General features: G+C 36.7%; 1 protein-coding gene across 1 annotated transcript in view; it reads right to left on the reverse strand.

Moving 5' to 3' along the window:
- Positions 1-18091, reverse strand: part of LOC307005710 (trafficking kinesin-binding protein 1-like) — a gene marked incomplete at its 3' end in the record, with an annotated part of 36022 nt that overhangs the window by 4924 nt on the left and 13007 nt on the right. Inside the window, exons 3-13 of the mRNA XM_079626098.1 lie at positions 11050-11126; positions 10303-10419; positions 9202-9302; positions 8899-9007; positions 7342-7420; positions 6928-7058; positions 5568-5642; positions 5210-5347; positions 2767-2843; positions 2276-2509; positions 447-778 (exon numbers count right to left, since the gene is read on the reverse strand). Of these exons, the coding sequence (XP_079482224.1) occupies positions 447-778; positions 2276-2509; positions 2767-2843; positions 5210-5347; positions 5568-5642; positions 6928-7058; positions 7342-7420; positions 8899-9007; positions 9202-9302; positions 10303-10419; positions 11050-11126 (1470 nt within the window). The remainder of the gene's footprint in view (positions 1-446; positions 779-2275; positions 2510-2766; positions 2844-5209; positions 5348-5567; positions 5643-6927; positions 7059-7341; positions 7421-8898; positions 9008-9201; positions 9303-10302; positions 10420-11049; positions 11127-18091) is intronic.

The following is an 18091-nucleotide window of genomic DNA, read 5'->3' on the forward strand; positions in this document are numbered from 1 at the left end:
ATGGGATGGGAATTTACAGTGTTTCAGATTATTTCATTATTCGGTACTAATCATTATGAAGTTGTGTTAATTGGGGTACATCTATGCATTGAAAACCATGTGGTGTTCAAGTTAATTAATATTTTGTGTAAATTATGCAGCATTGTTTCATGGGAACATAAAATCCACCAAACTGTAGGAATGACCCAAACTTGTAGAATGTGCTTGCCAGTCACTAAATGACTGAACTCAGGACAGTACAGAACAGGATAAAGCACTAAAAGGTGAGCTGACAACCAAATTGAACTGTAGTGTGTGCGTGGCCTAGATCTCAAACCAGCAGCGAGGCTGTGTGTGTCTGAAAAAGAAGGAGTGTTGTGTAGACAGATCCTCAGCACTGTGGTGCATTAACGCCCACAGAGCATCAAACAGTGAGAGGGTGAAAGGCCTGGCTTTGGCTCGGTCACCTTCCAGAGGCTTGACGATCTGGAGTTTCTCGGGCAGGTATGACCGGGCGCTGTAGATGGAGTAAACCGAGTGCAGGGTGCCCAGAGACATGATGCTTTCTGCCGGAGTAAGACGACCGCCGTCTTCACTGCCACTACCAACATCTCTGTCCTCGTACAAATCGCTTTTCTCTACTGCCAGGGCGTTGAGTTTACGCTCTCGCTCCTCCTCAAAGAAACGTCGCTCGCATAGGTAGTTGTCCCGTCGAAGGGAAAGGCGACGCAGTGCCGCCTCCAGGTCCTGGGAGCCGGGTGTGCCAGGCGTGCCAGGCTTTCTGTTGGAGTCATTAGAGCTGGAACAAATATTACAGGAGAAATAACCTCAATACAGTGTGGTCCAATGTCAACTAATCTCATAAAAAATAAAGGTTCCAAAGGTTTTGTTTTTGCATTTTGTTCTTGTTTTCAGTCGTAGAAGAATAATTTTGGGCTCCGCTAATCTTTCACTTTTCTTAGAGTGAAGAATATTTAAATAAATCTAAAGAACCTTTTCTTCCACTGTTAAAAACCTTTTGTGCAATGAGAATATTTAATGGATGGTAAAGGTTCTTCATGGAACCATATAAGCCAATTAAGAACCTTTATTTTTAAGTCTAATGAAAAACCTCCACACACACATTATTATTTACCTAAATGTAACAACTTATATTGTTTTAATATAAGTAGAATCAATAAAAACATATGAAATTTATCAATACAGATACTGTAAGCTGATAATTATTTTTAAATGAATGGCAATGTTTAATGTAAATTACATTTATATTTATAATTTAATATAATATAATTATATTTTGACACTATTTAATACCTTTTTAAAATATTACACTTAAGTTACACTAAAGTCAACTTTTAAGTGCTAAAAGTGAAATTTTGGGTCACAATATTATAACATACGGTATAAAAAAATATATATTTATTTAGAGATTTACTAAATATTACATTGAACAGTGAGTGTTATTAAATTATTAGTGTTTTCAAAGATGAATCAATAACCAACATAGTAGTTATAGTTACTACAGAGAAACTAACCTAAACCTTAAATTAAAAGTAACTTATATGACAACAACTAAAAACAGTAAAATTGTGAAATATTATTAGTATCATTTCTCCAGTCTCCAGTGTAACATGATCCTTCAGAGATCAATCTAATCTGCTGATCTGGTGCTCCGTTATTATCAATTATTAAATCTGAACTATTCCAAACTTTTTACCAGTATTGTATATACTCAACAAAAGGTCAAAAGTTTGGGGTTAGTACATTTTTTGATTTTTAGGAATTTAATATTTTTATTTATCAAGGATGCAGTAAATTGATAAAAATGACTTCTAAGATTCTATTTCACATACATTAAATGCTTATTACATTTGTAATATTTCTCAATATTTTTGCTTTTACTACATTTTTGATCAAATAAATGCAGCATTGATGAGCATAAGACACTTCTTTTTTTTAAAAACATTCAAAAATCTTACTGACACCAAAGTTTTGAACTATAGTATATATATATATATATATATATATATATATATATATACTATAGTTAAAAAGTTCAAAATCTATTTACATCTACTATATACTATATATATATATATATATATATATATATATATATATATATATATATATATATATATATATGTCCCTGAATGTCCACAAATAGATTTTGCCAGATTTAGCTCACATATGGGGACAAATTTGTCCCCAAACTATAGTTAAGTAAACACGCACGACACATTTCTATCATATTCTTCAAAAACGTATGGTGGAAAATCATGTTTGATGCTCTTACCCATCTTGAGGTGAGTGAGTTTCCAGAAGCATACTGCTAGTGCGGTTGTCCATTTCAACCCCATCCCCTCCGTACATGCTCGATCGGGGCGTGCTCAGACAACTAGAACGCCTGGAGTTTATACAGGACGTCTGATTGGACCCTGGGATGTTCATAGGGGACGGGCCCATGGAGCGTTGCCGAACCGTCTGGTTGATGTTACGCACCGTCTCGAAGACACGTTTTGGGTGCAACCTGAAAAAAACATTTTAAACTTGAAGACAATCACTTTCCCTTTTAAGCAGATTAGATGGATTACAATGTCACCCTTGGAGGATTTGAAACTACAAACTAAGCGTTACAGGAAAACATTTTAAACATACGGTACAATGATTTGTATTTGAAATATACAAATGCATATTTTATATTCATCTAAATTTGACTCTGCATGCAAATCCAAAACTTAATAGGAGACATACAGGCAGGACACAGGAAATGACACACAAACATACCGTTGTTCCTCTACGTCTGGATCAGACATCTCAATCTCTTTCCTCATGGTGCCTTCAATTTCAGCAGCTAAAGAGTCCTGTTACACACAGCACAAACACACCGTTAGCCAGGGGAATCAAAGTGATAGTGTATGTATTTATCATTATTGGTGTATTTATTTTTTAGAAATTGTTCACCTATTTGTAGTCAGATAAAAACTCATTAACGCATACTAGTGTCCTGCTTACTGTGTAGGACACCCTGTATACTGACTACTATTTCATGAAAATACTACATTTAACAGTATGCTGCAAAAAGTAATGTGCTTCGGTGATGTCACACGACCTCATCTCCATGTTTAATTGTCTTATAATCTTGGTAATACAAATTATTATTTGTATTTAAATATATATAAAATGGCTGTTGATAGATTACATTTTCGAATGCTTAATTATGCTTAATTTCACGATAAGTGTGCAATTAATCATGATTATTTCACACAAAAGGGTGCGATTAATCGTGAAATTAAGCATAAACCATTTAGCCCATCTTGTTTAACACATACATTTTTTCATCATTTGTTATATCCAGCAAAGTAAACCAGGTGATTCTCACAAAACTCTTTTCTGCAAGCTTTTCAACATATATTTAGGTCTTTTTAAAAAGGGACACATGGACCTCCAAAAGGACACCAAACAACCAAATTATATAAGGATTCCATATAATTTACAAACTTACACACACCAAAGCACTCATGAAAAAAAATTCACAGTGCATAATATGTGTACAGTGCAACGGCAAAGAGCCTCTTATAGTTTAGACAAGTCAAGCTGCAATCCCGAACCAGCTGCGAACCTAAACCAACTGCCTTGACCTGACTGGATATACCTACTACAGTGCACGGATGCAGAGCAACATACACATGACAAACCAAAACATTTTCCTGAATGTGTGTGGAAACAACGCTAATGTATTGAAATGTGTCTGTGCATAAATACAATGTGCATCGAGAGCGCACATACACGGTTTGTATACGCATCAATATAACGGACTCACGCGTGCTTACTGTACAAGTCCTGTACGTCAACGCAATCATCTTTACCTTAATTACAATCCTCATCCATCAAAACTTTACTAGTGAGACGCTGGTTTGCTTTATCCAGCCGAGAAACGAAGTTTGCGTATCATCTGGCCATGCAGCGGAGGGATGTTTTGACGTTCCGATCAGTCTGTATTTCACACAGCGCATTGCGTGATGGCTCGCGCTTCAGAAACAATCACAGAATATTACAGAGCTCGGGTTAAAGGGTTAGAACAGAAATGTCCACCTATCAGGGTTACAGGTGCTTGAGCCATTGTAGATGCTCAGTGTGATAAACTCCTGACTTCTAAGATCATCTGACTGCGTGACGTTATTTTAACGCGTTAAGGATTTTAAATGAATAGTATCTGTTAACGTTGACACATAAATATATGTGGGCAGCAGTATATTAGGCTGCTGTCACTTTAAGACCTGACGCACAGATTCATTATACTGTCACACATGCGTCTTTCTCAACTGTATACATTCACTTAAAACATATCTGACTGTGTTTACGTGAATACTCGCCAAGACCGGTATTTTGACATTTTATTTTGTGTGTATTTAATAATAATTAGTTACATTTATATAGTGCTTTTCTAGGTACTCAAATCGCTTTACATATGGATGGGGGAATCTCCTCAACCACCACCAATGTGTAGCATCCACCTGCGCCAGAATGCCCATCACACACCAGCTTACTGGTGGAGAGGAGACAGTGATGAAGCCAATCAGTATATGGGGATGATTAGGAGGCCATTATGGACAGAGGCCGATGGGTAAATTTGGCCAGGATGCCGGGGTTACACCCCTACTCTTTTTCCGAAGGACATCCTGGGATTTTTAAGGACCACAGAGAGTCAGGACCTCGGTTTAACGTCTCATCCGAAATGCGGGGCTCTTTGTCAGTATAGTGTCCCCATCACTACACTGGGGTGTTAGGACTCATAGACCACAGGGTTAGCCTCACTAACACCTCTTCCAGCAGCAACCTGGTTTTCCCAAGAGCTCTCCCATCCAGGTACTAACCAGGCTCTACTCTGCTTAGCTATTTGACTGTTTAAGCAAAATAAGCAGCAAAAAGAACAAGGCAACTTTAAATGAGCACAAAATCAAATGATGCACAATACGTGGAATCCCAAGCCGAAATTTAAGCCCTGTAACAACAACAAAGTGGAACACAAACGAGTGAGTGAGGGGAGGCGGGTTTGTGTGTCAACTTGCTGTCAGAGAGATGGGAGAGCGAGAAAGCGCAGCTGGTATTGTGTGTCTATTTTGCGGTAAATGAGTATTGGAAGCGTTTCAGGCATTTCAGTATCGATATGTTTCGAAAAAACTAATTATTTAATAGAATTATTTTTTTATTTTTTTATGTTTCTCACCATGGGGAACAGGCCGAGTGAGTGGAATCGTCGCGGTGTACTGAGAGGCAGCGTCTTATTTCTGAAGTTCTTCAGTTCCTCCTGTGCTTCATGAAGCATCTCCATACACTCAGCATACTTATCCTCCAGCTCCCTCAGCTAGAGAACGAAACAGATAAAGACTGAGATAAAGAGACTTATAGCAGGTAAAAACAGCAGTAACAATTATTTAATCATTCATATGTTATGGATTCAATTCAAATCAAATAATTCACACCTATTTTTTTTTTCTTTCTATTTTAGTTGAATTACAGTTTGCGTATATGCTGGTAGAGATGTGGTACAACATTGATGCACATTGTGTGTGTGCACATGTTACCTCTGCTGTTAGTGCTCTTTGGGCGTCTTTAGCAGCTCCCAGATGCTGTGTGAGCTCTTCATTTTCCACTGCATACTGAAAAATAAAAAACACATGAATAAGTGTGCTGCTTATAACTGACAATACAAGCTAAATGAAACGAGATCCAATAAGAAAACTTTTATAGAAAACAAGATTACATTTCATTAATACATTTCAAATTATGTATAAACACAGAACACAACAGCCTTGTCCAGTAAAAAAATAAATAATGAAATCAATAATAAATTATCATTATATAAAATAATATTAAAATAATATTATTATGGTAGTAATATATATTTTTTCATCTGTCTGCTGTAATCCATCTCTTTATATATTTTTTGAAAAATGTGAAACCACAATGGTGGATTTTTATATTTGAAGCAAATGGGAACACAAAAATTATATTTGCTATGAATCTCTATAGACTGCAACAGTTAGGTTCCGGAAGTAAAAGGTTGTTAATCTTTGGTATTTGCTTTTGCTGAAGCCGTAAGCCCGCTTTAATGGTGTTTAACATTGAAAAACTACATTACCCATGATGCTGTTGGTGCAGAAAATTACACTAATCAGAAAGTCAAAAAAATAAAATAAACAAGCTCCAAAATAACTCTTTAGCTCCGGCCACTCCAAATGAAGCATTGTGAATGATGTAATCAAGTTGATCTGATTATATATGAAGAGTTCAGATGCAAAAACCTCTGAGTCTGTCTGACGTGTTTTCTTTTTAATGAGCATTTTACCGGGCTCCTATGTTTAGGCTTAGTAATTTCACTTTAATGGCAATGAAAAGGTTATAAGTCAGTTATTAAAATGCCTTCATAGTAGGGGATTTACTAAGGTTTGCTCTAGTCAATATACTGGTGTTTGCGCCATTATTTACGGAAAAAACAGCATGCTAATTTGCGGTGTTCTTGGTAGATTGCGTTGGTCATTATGGAAATGATCCGGCTGCGTCTCTGTGTTCTTTAATCTACTGTCACTCGTCAGTATATCATGTGCAGAACTTTCGCTGCTCTTTTGGAATTGTGCTCTCATGCTAATTTGCCCTGTCCTGTTTGCCCTACAACCATTAAGAATACAGTCTTGTACCTTTGTCTTTTTTAAATCCCTATGGGAAAAATGAATGAAAAAAATACTTCGGGGAACCAGCGCCGCTGAAAAAGGGGACGGGCACTGTTGCACTGAACATTACGATGCTGTATAGTTGACCACTGTGTTCCTAATCTATAAATGTGAAAAGGGTGCCTGCAGGATGCAGTACCTGACCAATCAGAAACAAGTATTCCAGGGAACCATGTATTAATCGTGTCTACTGGCTATAGTGAGGAGAACTCACAGATTTGGCCTTTTTCTGCAGGTCCACGATCTGAGAGAGGAGGTGTGTGATTTCCTCTTGCTGGCGAGAGGCATCTTCTGTTTTCTTAGCCAGCTCTTCCGCAATGCTGCAGAGCTGTATGTTAGCATCTCCTAAGGGTGAAGAGATACACTTCATGTGTAAGACGCCACATTCAAAAACACCTTTGGTAAACACAAAACTTGGAAAGTTCCTAATCCCCATTAAAGGCAAGTTATACAGTAGACTAACCCCATGGTATCTGCAGTCCATGACTTTAATAACCGCACTGTTAAACTACAAGAGTGGGACAATGAGGTAATGAATAGCATACATGGATTTGTGGATGGGTTGTAATATCAGTTTACACTGGTAGGGAATGTGATCTTTGATGGTGTAACAGATGAATCTACTCACTGAGCTCTTTAACACAATCATTGACAAGCTGTTGTTCTTTTTCTTCATACGAGATGGTCTCTGTCTCCAAGTGATTTGCCTATAAACAAACACACAATAAAGAACGATCTGAATAAACAATGGAGGTATCATTTTACATGGCTGCTCTTTTGTTTTAGGGTACTTGTCAGAGGAACTAAGTGCCCATATTGTAGAGCAAAACAATCTAGGAAGAATATAATCTACAGCAACAGGCAAAGCTGTGGAGTTGCCATCTAACTCTGTTACACAAGCTTTTCGGTTTTCATGTCACGGCCCAGTTTAACGGGGAACACATACGCTGAGAAATGTTATACAGTGATGTCTTTACTTTCACTTTCTAAAATGTTCGGGTGTGAATAGGTCTTGTGTGAGTGTGGATGTAGATTTCATGGTCAGTGAGGCGTGGAATTCCACCTGTCTGCTGGAGTCCGATGCCCGACACACGTCACTGCAGATATACAGTTACAGTGACGGGGGGAATACAGTGAGAAAGAGCTACAAGGTGGGTGATAAAATTTGATACGACCAACATTTTATTTCAAGATAATGACATACTGCATATTATGAGTATATAGTACTGCATATATACTATAATATGATAATTTTTTTGAATATACACTGCTCGGCCAAAAAAAGGTTGATGTTTGGATTCAAACATAGGCTTATGATTGGATCATTATTGCAGTGATTATGTTTCTAGCATGTAATTGGTTTGGCAACAGTTCTTCTAACCCTAATTGATGGAGTGTGTAGGAAGACACATCATGGCCATATTCCAGGATGACAATGTAAAGATTCATTAGGCTCAAAGTGTGAAAGAATGGTTGGAAGGGAGCACGAAGAATCATTTTCACACATTTTGACATCATTTTTTTGTGTATTTGACTGTAGAAGTCGCAAAAGAGAACTCAATTTGGGGTTGCCTGCTCTTCGGGTGTGTGTTGGTCATTTCTTTATCATTCTAACGTGTCTTTAAACGGTCTTGAGCTGTGTGGACATATTTACATACCGCGACGATATACACAAAATAGCAAAATCTCTTTATTTTTATATCGCATTTTACAATGTCGCCACTATTATCGTCATGCCGCCCAGCTCTAAAAGCTGCTAAAGCTAAATATGAACTTCGTATGAATTTACTTTATAATTCTATAATCTAAAGCCGTGTTTTTTAAAATATAATTATTATACATTTATTATGACCACATATTAATTGAAAGAAAAGACAACATGAAATATTTTGCTTTTAAATATATATTAAAGATGTACTTTTCCTTTCCCTTTCTCACATATCTAAGTGGATGTTATAGAGTTTATTATAAAGGTATTGCAGTTCTTATTTTACTAAAGCACACAGATAACGCTCAAATGCCTTTATCTGAGAATTAAGTTGGGTACATACAGTATTGAGTTTGTCTTGGAAATGTGATATGCCTAGAACCCTGAAAAGTTTGATTGGAGGCTGTTTTGAATAATATAATGCAAAACACTGATATGAGCGGTGGAAGAATGTGCATACTGAGGTCACTCTCTCACCTCTGATCGCAGGCTGATGTTCTCTTCCTCCAGGTCCTTGAGTTTCTTCTGCAGTGAATCCAGAGGGAGGTAATCCGGGAGCGTGAAAGACAAGTCATTTCTGCGAATACTGCAAAGAAAAACCACAGACTGATGTGCCTCCTTCAGTACACAGAAATATCATCACTGAAAATAATATACCTAGCTAGATTTGTACATTTGTCAGGCAAAAATCTAAAATAATAGTATCCACACAATTTGAGGTATCAATCATGCCAATGGCATACGTATCAAGTTAATAGGTTGTCTAATATATGGACTCACGGTGTGGTAGAAGCAGACTCTCCATCACTCTCCTCAGCTGCACTTGTGTAGAACTGCAGGAGTTCATCCTTCATCGAGAGATCATGACGCAGCTGAGACACCTGCGTGCACACACATGAGAAACATGCAAACTGTGGACTCAAATAGTCTGTCGTTTTGTTCTGCAGTATAAGATGTTTTAGATCAAATCAATTGTATACTGCACTATTAAAGGAGTAGTTCACTTTAGAATGAAAATTAGCCCATGATTTACTCACCCTCAAGCCATCCTAAGTGTATATGACTTTCTTCTTTCAGACGAATACAATCGAAGTTATATTAATAAACACCCTGACGCTTACGAGCTTTAAAATGGCAGTGGATTGCAACCATTAGATTGAAGCTCAAAAAAGTGCATCCATCCATTATATAAGAAATCCACATGGTTAATAAAGGCCTTCTGAAGCAAAATAATGAGTTTGTGTAAGAAAAACACGCTACTATTTAACACGCTACTAAGTAAAATTCCAAGTAATATGTCGTTAACTTGCGTATAAAGCGCAACTTACAAATGTGTATGATGTCAGAAGTAGCGTAGTGCGTATTACAAATGTGTATGATGTCAGAAGTAGCGTAGTGCGTCATGGCGTAGCGTAAATATCAGCTGTACGTCACATTACTAACATATGTTGCGCTTTAGTCTAAGTGGAATCTGTATGTTTGTTTTAAAGTGAACTACTCCTTTAAAAAAAGATGGTCTTTAAAGGTTCTTTGCACATAGTAACAGTTCTCTTTAGAAAAATGTATTTATTTATTTAACAGTTTTTTTTTTCATAACACCATTAACGTTTTCTATAGCATTTTCAAAGCATGATTCTTTATGGAACCTTTTAAAAATTGTTCTATTTAACAGCACAAAGGGTTCTGTTATTAGCTGAAAACCCCTAATCTGGTACTGATGGCAGCACCACAAGTGGCACAAAATGTAGTCTTCCATAGTTCAGAAAGGATGAAGCATTTTAAATTCATGGTTATGTTCATTTAAAACAGGTGCACTCATCAAACAAACAAAGTTGACATTAGCCAGCAGGCTTGTTTCACCTTTCCATGTTCTCATCTTACCTCTTCTCGTATGTGATCCACCTGCTCCTCCAGGAAGGCATTCCTCTCACTGAGGGTTTTGTTCTTTTTCAGCAGAGACTGGCCAATACGTGCCGCCAACTCCAAATCACGCTCTTTCTGAAATTACATAGAGTGAAGACATAAGTTTCTATTTAATTCACATTCACTTTACACTATTAAATGCTTTCCCAATGTGCAGTCACAGTAGCTAAATGTATGCAACATTTTGCAGGCAAAATACGTTCATTGTCAATAGTGTAGCGATGTATAAAGCACAGCTCAGACTAAACTCATGTTTAAACCAAGCAGATTTCCGTTAGATTTGCGTGACCAAATTGAACACGAGCGAATCCGATCGTCTGAATTCCTATTGAAATGACTGGAATTCGTCCACAAAATTTGGCTGAGCAACGGTGAATGTGATTGAACCTTCAGCATGAGGTTGTCAGTGACTGGAGTACATCATTATGTTTTACAAAAATAACTGAATATACTGTAAATTTATTAAAATATAGTTCCTTAATATCCCAGATATTACATCTAGCTCACAATAATTATAATCTCACAAAAACATATGGAAACATCACCCAGTGCAGGAACGCAAGATTTGCATCATACTTATGTAACCATGAACTATTTTGGTACATTGTAAGACCTACATCACATGTGAGACATGCTTCCTCCAAAAACCTCTCCACCCTATTTAAAAAAATATATATATTTTTACTCCTACTTCACACAGCTTACCTCCTCCAGGAGACGTGTAACAGCATCTATGTCATTATATGTCTTAGTCATCTGGCCCACTCGATCAGCACATAGAACTGTGGAAACAAAGAAAAGAAAAATCACAAACTTAAAGTAAACCTTTCTAGGTTAAAGCTGCATTATTTAAAACACAAAAGTATCAGTATGTAACATAAGAGGTGCCTACATGCTTTTTACATAGTCACTTGTGAAAAAGTATACTTGAGTAAAAATGGGGGCTCGTCCGGGATCATAATAGAGCCCTGTATTTCTTTTGATGTGTGTGTGTGTGTGTGTGTGTGTGTGTGTGTGTGTGTGTGTGTGTGTGTGTGTGTGTGTGTGTTAGACAACACATCAAAATAAGTGTACTTCTTTCAAGTTCAACAAAATATGAATACATGATTTAAAATGTACTTTAAATGTAACATTTTTGCTAAACAGTTTTTTAAAAGTGTACTAAAATGTGTTAAGAAACAGTCATGGAATATACTTAAAGTACACTTAAGTGGCCTTTTACTTCATTCATGTTATCTGCAAGTACAGTTTTTATTTATTTTACTTTTAAGATTTAAAGTACACTACAAGTGCACCTTCAATACAATGAAACACACGTCTTTAACAATATGGATGACACATGATTCTGATTCATCCTATTTAAAAAAGGAAATCTTATGATGCAACATATACAGTACTGTATATCAGATCCAAAGATGAAATAAACAATTTTACAGATAACACTGAGCAATATTAAATAGTTGTAAAACAAATATATGCGTAATGGAACTCCCTTTTTTTCCACCATTATTTCAACATTTAAAGAGGCAGTGTGTAATTTATGTGCCACTTTAACCACAAAAACCCCCTGCAAAATTAATAATTCATTCCATTGTTTGCACAAACAGACTATAAACTCTAAACTCACGCAAATGGATTGCTAGTCAGAAAGGGGAAAGAAAGAAAAAAAGCCACAGTGTTTACACTTTTAGGGGAATTGCTGAATTTATAGTATATTTATCATTTATAATATTTAGGTTTTTAACAATGAAACACTTTCATTAGCACGATAAACAAAACTACAGTTGCTGTACTGCTGGTGGGAAGGCCATCTATGGCAATAGACAGCAAGATAATGCTTCCAACGGTTCAAAAGCGACACGACTACAGAAGCTCTTCGAGTTAAGTGTGATGTTAAAGAATCAAATGCAAAGCAGACATTTTCATCTGCGTCACACACAGCACAGAGAGAGCACAGACTCTACCAGCACCTGAATCCAACACAGCAACACCCAGCTATAAAACCACACAGAAACATTCCTGTAGCGTAAATATATCAGCTCCGTACTGTTGCTCTTCTCCTGAAACAATCAACTCTGAAAATGTTCTTTGTTATTATAGAGTTATTATTTGATCATGGTTAACAATATTTATTTAGGACCTACACAAGCTCTCAGTATACTGTAGGTTAAACTTAGAACTGTGAGTCACACGACAACAATGGCTAATAGGATACGGCCCAATGGTAAACCTAACAAACCCACCCAGTGATATTATTCTCTGATTAACTTGAGAACCACTGTTGTCCTGGTCACCAATAATACAGAACAAAGTCCTAAACAGATCGGCATTTAATAAATATTCAACCCACAAAATCAATAATAAAAAATCCTAACATTAAAAATCATTCATCCATCTTACTTTTAGCTTTAACTGTATTAAATACCAGATAAAAAGGAAGAACAACATGTATAAAAAGGGATTTTTATACACTATCACTTAAAAGTTGACAAGTTGGACTAAATATGTGTTTTTTCTGATTTTAGATACCTTTTGATCTAAAGTTTAAAATTAGCTTAATAAAACATAAATGGTAGCAATAAAATATACACTACTACATGCAAAATTTGTTAGTACAATGTTTTTTTTTAGTCCGAAGTTAATATATATGATTACATACTAATATACACATATCCCATATATCTCAGGCCACATTTGAAGGAGATCACATTATGTACCTTTCACGGTTCAATGGTCATCACAAGGAATTAATCTGCTTAGCAAGGTTTATTTACACTCATCTAAGATCATGTTAGACTATTAACAACTGCTGGTCTAAGATCCCATAGGACAGTGCGTTTCAAACTAATTTTTCCATCCACCAGCATATAGAGATTTACTTCAATTACCCCTGTATGACGCTCAACACCAGACAGAACACCAAACTCAGACCAACCGTACACAATGACAAGCCATCGGATCAACTCCCAATGCACAGAGACAATTATCCCCATAGTGTAAACGGGACACAAAGAACACAGCCAGGCATTGAAAACTCATGCACATCTTGTTTAGTGTCTTAATAAAGGTGACTTTCTTTGTCCTGAAATAACCTCCAATAAAAGTCACATACAGAAATTAACTTTCCCAGCTTTTTAATTGCACCTGTATGCATATGCATTATAAATGTATTGTTAGTTAGAGAGTTATAAATGTATTTGCTCAATAATATGATTTTCCTGTGTGTGTGTGTGTGTGTGTGTGTGTGTGTGTGTGTGTGTGTGTGTTTCTGTGTGTGCGTGTGTGTGTGTGCGTGTGTGTGTGTGTGCGTGTGTGGTTTTTAACATTTTAACACTGCCTATAATTACATGTATAGATACATATAAATAGGGGAAAAATTACTGACAAAATAGCAATAAAATAGCAGAATAACTTGAAAAGTCTTTCATAAATACATGTATTATATATAAATAGTACATTTATTTACACTTAGTACAATTTATATCGTGCTATTGATATGTATTACTATTATGAATTACTAATAATCATAATAATTATGGTTATCATTATGATTATTTTCAAAACCAAAGGCAATTTTCATGACATTAACAGATCAGTTTATGCAGTGCAATGAAAAACAATAAACAAACCCTTACACATGTGTAAGAAAAAAGGTAAATATTGACATTAAAAAAAATCAATTCTGAATACAATTTTGTCTAATGATATTAGAAGCAGGGCAGTCTGTAAGCAAAAAGAGAAAAACGAGGTTGATAGTCAATCATTACAATAGTTATATAATGACATACGTGCAGTGCATGTTGTGCCACTATGAGGACGGTCTGTGCAGTGTTGACATGATCAACCTTATGAAAAGCTCTGGGACAGTGCACTTTTATAATAAATCCAAGCAGCATGTAACCTTAATCAGTCATAATAAATAAACTTCATGATGAATACAATTAGTAAATGATTCAAACTGAGTAACTCACTGATTTCCTTAAGGCACTGACACTAATAAAGATGTTCTAACACAAATGACAGGCTGTGTGTTTACGCTCATGTCGAATAACATGAACTAGGCAACACATAGTGATTAGATCTGGGCTGAGAAAAGAAGAAACCCAATAAGAAGGGGAATCTGAAGTGTGCATTTTAAAAGTCCTAACCAAGTATGTCATCACCAACCAAGGACGGACAAACCTGTTTAGATTGTCTCATTCTGAGATCAAAACATTCTTGAAAGCCATTGAGTTACTTTGACAGTCCACCTCTTTAATAGCACACTGACGTTTAACATTTACAAGGATCAAACCGTCGAAGGGCACAGGTACTGTACCTTGCTCCAGATTATACGGCTCTGCATCTTCACCATCATCATCCTCATCAGCAGCAGCAGCACTGTTTGAGCTTAAGCAAGATGAGGTAGATATATCCAGTATCTCTGAAGAGGAGTCAAACTCAAAGTGCTCCTCATTAGAACAATCAAAAGGCAATGCCATGCTGTCACTGGGCTAGTTGCGCCCAGACTGGCCCAGTCGTCTCAGGTACACAGCCATGAGTGAGACTGGGATGTTGGGCTGGACATATAACCTCAAAGATCAGATAGACGGTTTCTGACTGACACACACCTGATACAGGAGACTCAATGCACGGACGCTACCACTCAGATACGAAACAGCAGGTGAGGTGTCACTAAAGGAAGAAAAGAACGACTGCGTTTTTGCAGATCAGCATGCATTTATGTATAGGATTGAAAAGCTTGTAGATGACAACAATTAACAGATTGCATAAGGTTTTATGTCAAGATTATTCAAACTTGAAAGGAAATGCGACTCCCGCCCCCCCTTCTGCATAGGACTGAATGGTACTTTCCACTGACGCACCATCGCAACCTATCAGGGCGTGACTTGGTTGTGTTTGACTACACCTGTTGTGTGGGCGGGGCCTGGTCATATTCCCTGATGAAAAGATTTCATATTACCATAGAGAAGGCAAACAGGACATTTGACACAACAGGAACCATAAAGTAAAAACACCAAAGGCAAAATGACACACCTGCTAATATATATATATATACACACACATTTAAATGCAATCCCACTCATGAGTATTCATATGTTTTTTTATGTAAACTGTGATTCTGTCACACTTACATTTACTTTCTTTGTAGTCACTAAAATGTGCAAAATAGGCATCTTCTAAAACTTTTTTCTTAAACCATTTACGTACAGTATGAACAACTTAACAGATGCAAAAGTGTTTATGAATCCTTATTGACTGCACGAATCTTTAATCTACAAGAACTTATGTATAAACACAGACCAGGCTGATTATTTCCTCATTATTATTATTATTAACTTGCCTCATACAACTAGGCTAAATAACATTTATTAGGAACGTGCTAAATCCTTTTAGTTGATAGCATTATATGGTGATAGACTTTAAACTCCAACAACTGGAGTGTGAAGATAACAGCTGCACTTCTACACTTGTGCAACTCCACCTAGTCTAGCAATGACACATGAATCACACAATACCAATTCAGTTCGCCTTGGTTAGTTGTGTTATCACTCATTTTTCTTGTTACATTAACAGAATGCAAATGGCTTATAACTGCAATACAATCTAACTGCAATAGTAATTCCTGCAAATGTGGGCCTTCTGACGGACTTCATTCCAATGGAAACACAATAGCGTGACAGGAATTGTGTGATGGTACAAAGGCTGTGGCCGTGAAGGAGGCGGGTTTCTCTTTAGAGTGAACTTAAGCCTTTGCGCCTTAACTCCACTGAAGGGGAAAATGGAAAAGCAAGAAAAGAGCCAGAAAATGGTGAAGAATATGGTGAAGGGCTGGGAAACCTTTAGAGGGAGGTGAAAGAGAGAATGAGACTGGGAAATGCAAAGGAGGTCAGACGGGAATGAAAAAGAATATGTGTGTGTGTGAGAGTGTGCGTGTGTGTGTGTGTGTGTGTGTGTGTGTGTGTGTGTGTGTGTGTGTGTGTGTGTGTGACAGCATGCGTATGTGTGAGAATTCTGCTCCCCCCGCTGAAGTAATCAATATGCTGTGCGAGAGTGATAGAGAACCAAACCACAACACATAATGTGGGTCAACACAAAGTACAGTCCTGAAGAGTATACTTTATCACCAGCTGTACATTTTAAACATAAACATATCATATCATCACATACACTGAGAATTATACAAACAAAGCTTATATTCTACATATTCTTTCAAGCCACAAATATTTATATCACCTCTTAAAAGAACAAAAACAAATATATGTGAAGAAACTGCAAGATCCGGGCACTTGTGATCCACATACAACAACCGCAGCAGTTTTTATATTAGTAAAAACAGCAGAGCATTTTGAAGCACTTATCATGATAAATGCTTACCTGGCTTAATGTACAGTGAGAGACAGTGATATTACAAGATCAAATTCAGTATGCACATTATTGATGATGCATATTATAAATACAAGCAGATGAATGATCTCAACATGCTAAATTGCACATTAAGCGTTATCTTGTAATGGTTTTCGATGGGAAAATGCTTAACGTGAAACTTTTGTGCATTTAATTCGTATTCTAGGTTAATTTGCTTGCCTGTAAATGCTATGTTTTATTAAATTAATATTTTCTGTAGCCTAAAGAGCATGGCGTAGCAACGGCACAGTCATGGGATCCCTGATTCCCAGGGAAAGAAAAAACTGTTAAAGGTGAATAATGAATTTGGGGTATCACTTTATTTTACAGTCCTGTTCCCCATGTACATACTATGTACTTATTATAGTAGTTACAATAACTGGGTAATAACTAGGTACTAACCTTTAACCTACCCCTAAACCAACCTTAACCCATGTAGTTACCTTACATTAACCAGTACTTTCTTAGGTAAGTACACTATAAGTAGGTAAGTGCACAAACTGACACAAACCGAATTTGGTCTTCCAATATCATAGTCTTAAATGTATTAAAGGGATAGTTCACCCAAAAATGAAAATCTGCTGTTAATTTACTTATCCTCAGGACATCCAAGATGTAGGTGACTTTTTTTCTTCAGTTGAACAGTAAAGAGGATTTTTAGCTGAAACCTTGGTCCTTGGTGATTTGTATAATGCAAGGCAATGGCTACCATTACTTGGAGATAAAAAATAAAATAAAACTTTCTGAAAAAAAAAGTCTAGACTCCAGACTGCCATGAACTCGCTTAACACCGCTTGCCAAGGCTGTGGATTACATGTAATAATTAGGGCTGTCAAAATTAGCGCGTTAATAATGCATTAACTCAAATTCATTTTAACGGCACTAATTTATTTAACGCGCGATTAACGCAGCGCACATTATCTGTTTGTTGCCATAGCCCGTAGTTGGAGAGATAACGGTTATGCTGCGTTCACACCAAACGCGTATAGAGCGTCTGGCGAGTGATTTCAATGTTAAGTTAATGTAAAGACGCGTTTACGCGCTGGATGTCTTGCGGCACGAATGAGGCGTTTAGCACGGCTCGGTAGACGTCTGTTTGAGCAACTGGCTCAGTGCAAAGAAGGAGAAATAATGGTAACCTGTGTTTTTCTATATTCTTTTCCCCATGTGTTTAATAGACATAAACAAGTTCTTTGAAAAACATCTTTATGTTCTTTATGATCTATGTTTAGGGTGGTTTCAGTAATAATAAATGCAAATTGTACATGTTCAGAAGAAGTGTCGTGCGAAAATGTAAACAGGCTTGTGCAAGTAAATTGAGTAAAGAAAGAGAAGTAAT

This window comes from Phoxinus phoxinus, assembly GCF_949152265.1.
Source record: "Phoxinus phoxinus genome assembly, chromosome: 10".
Taxonomy (NCBI): Eukaryota; Metazoa; Chordata; class Actinopteri; order Cypriniformes; family Leuciscidae; genus Phoxinus; species Phoxinus phoxinus.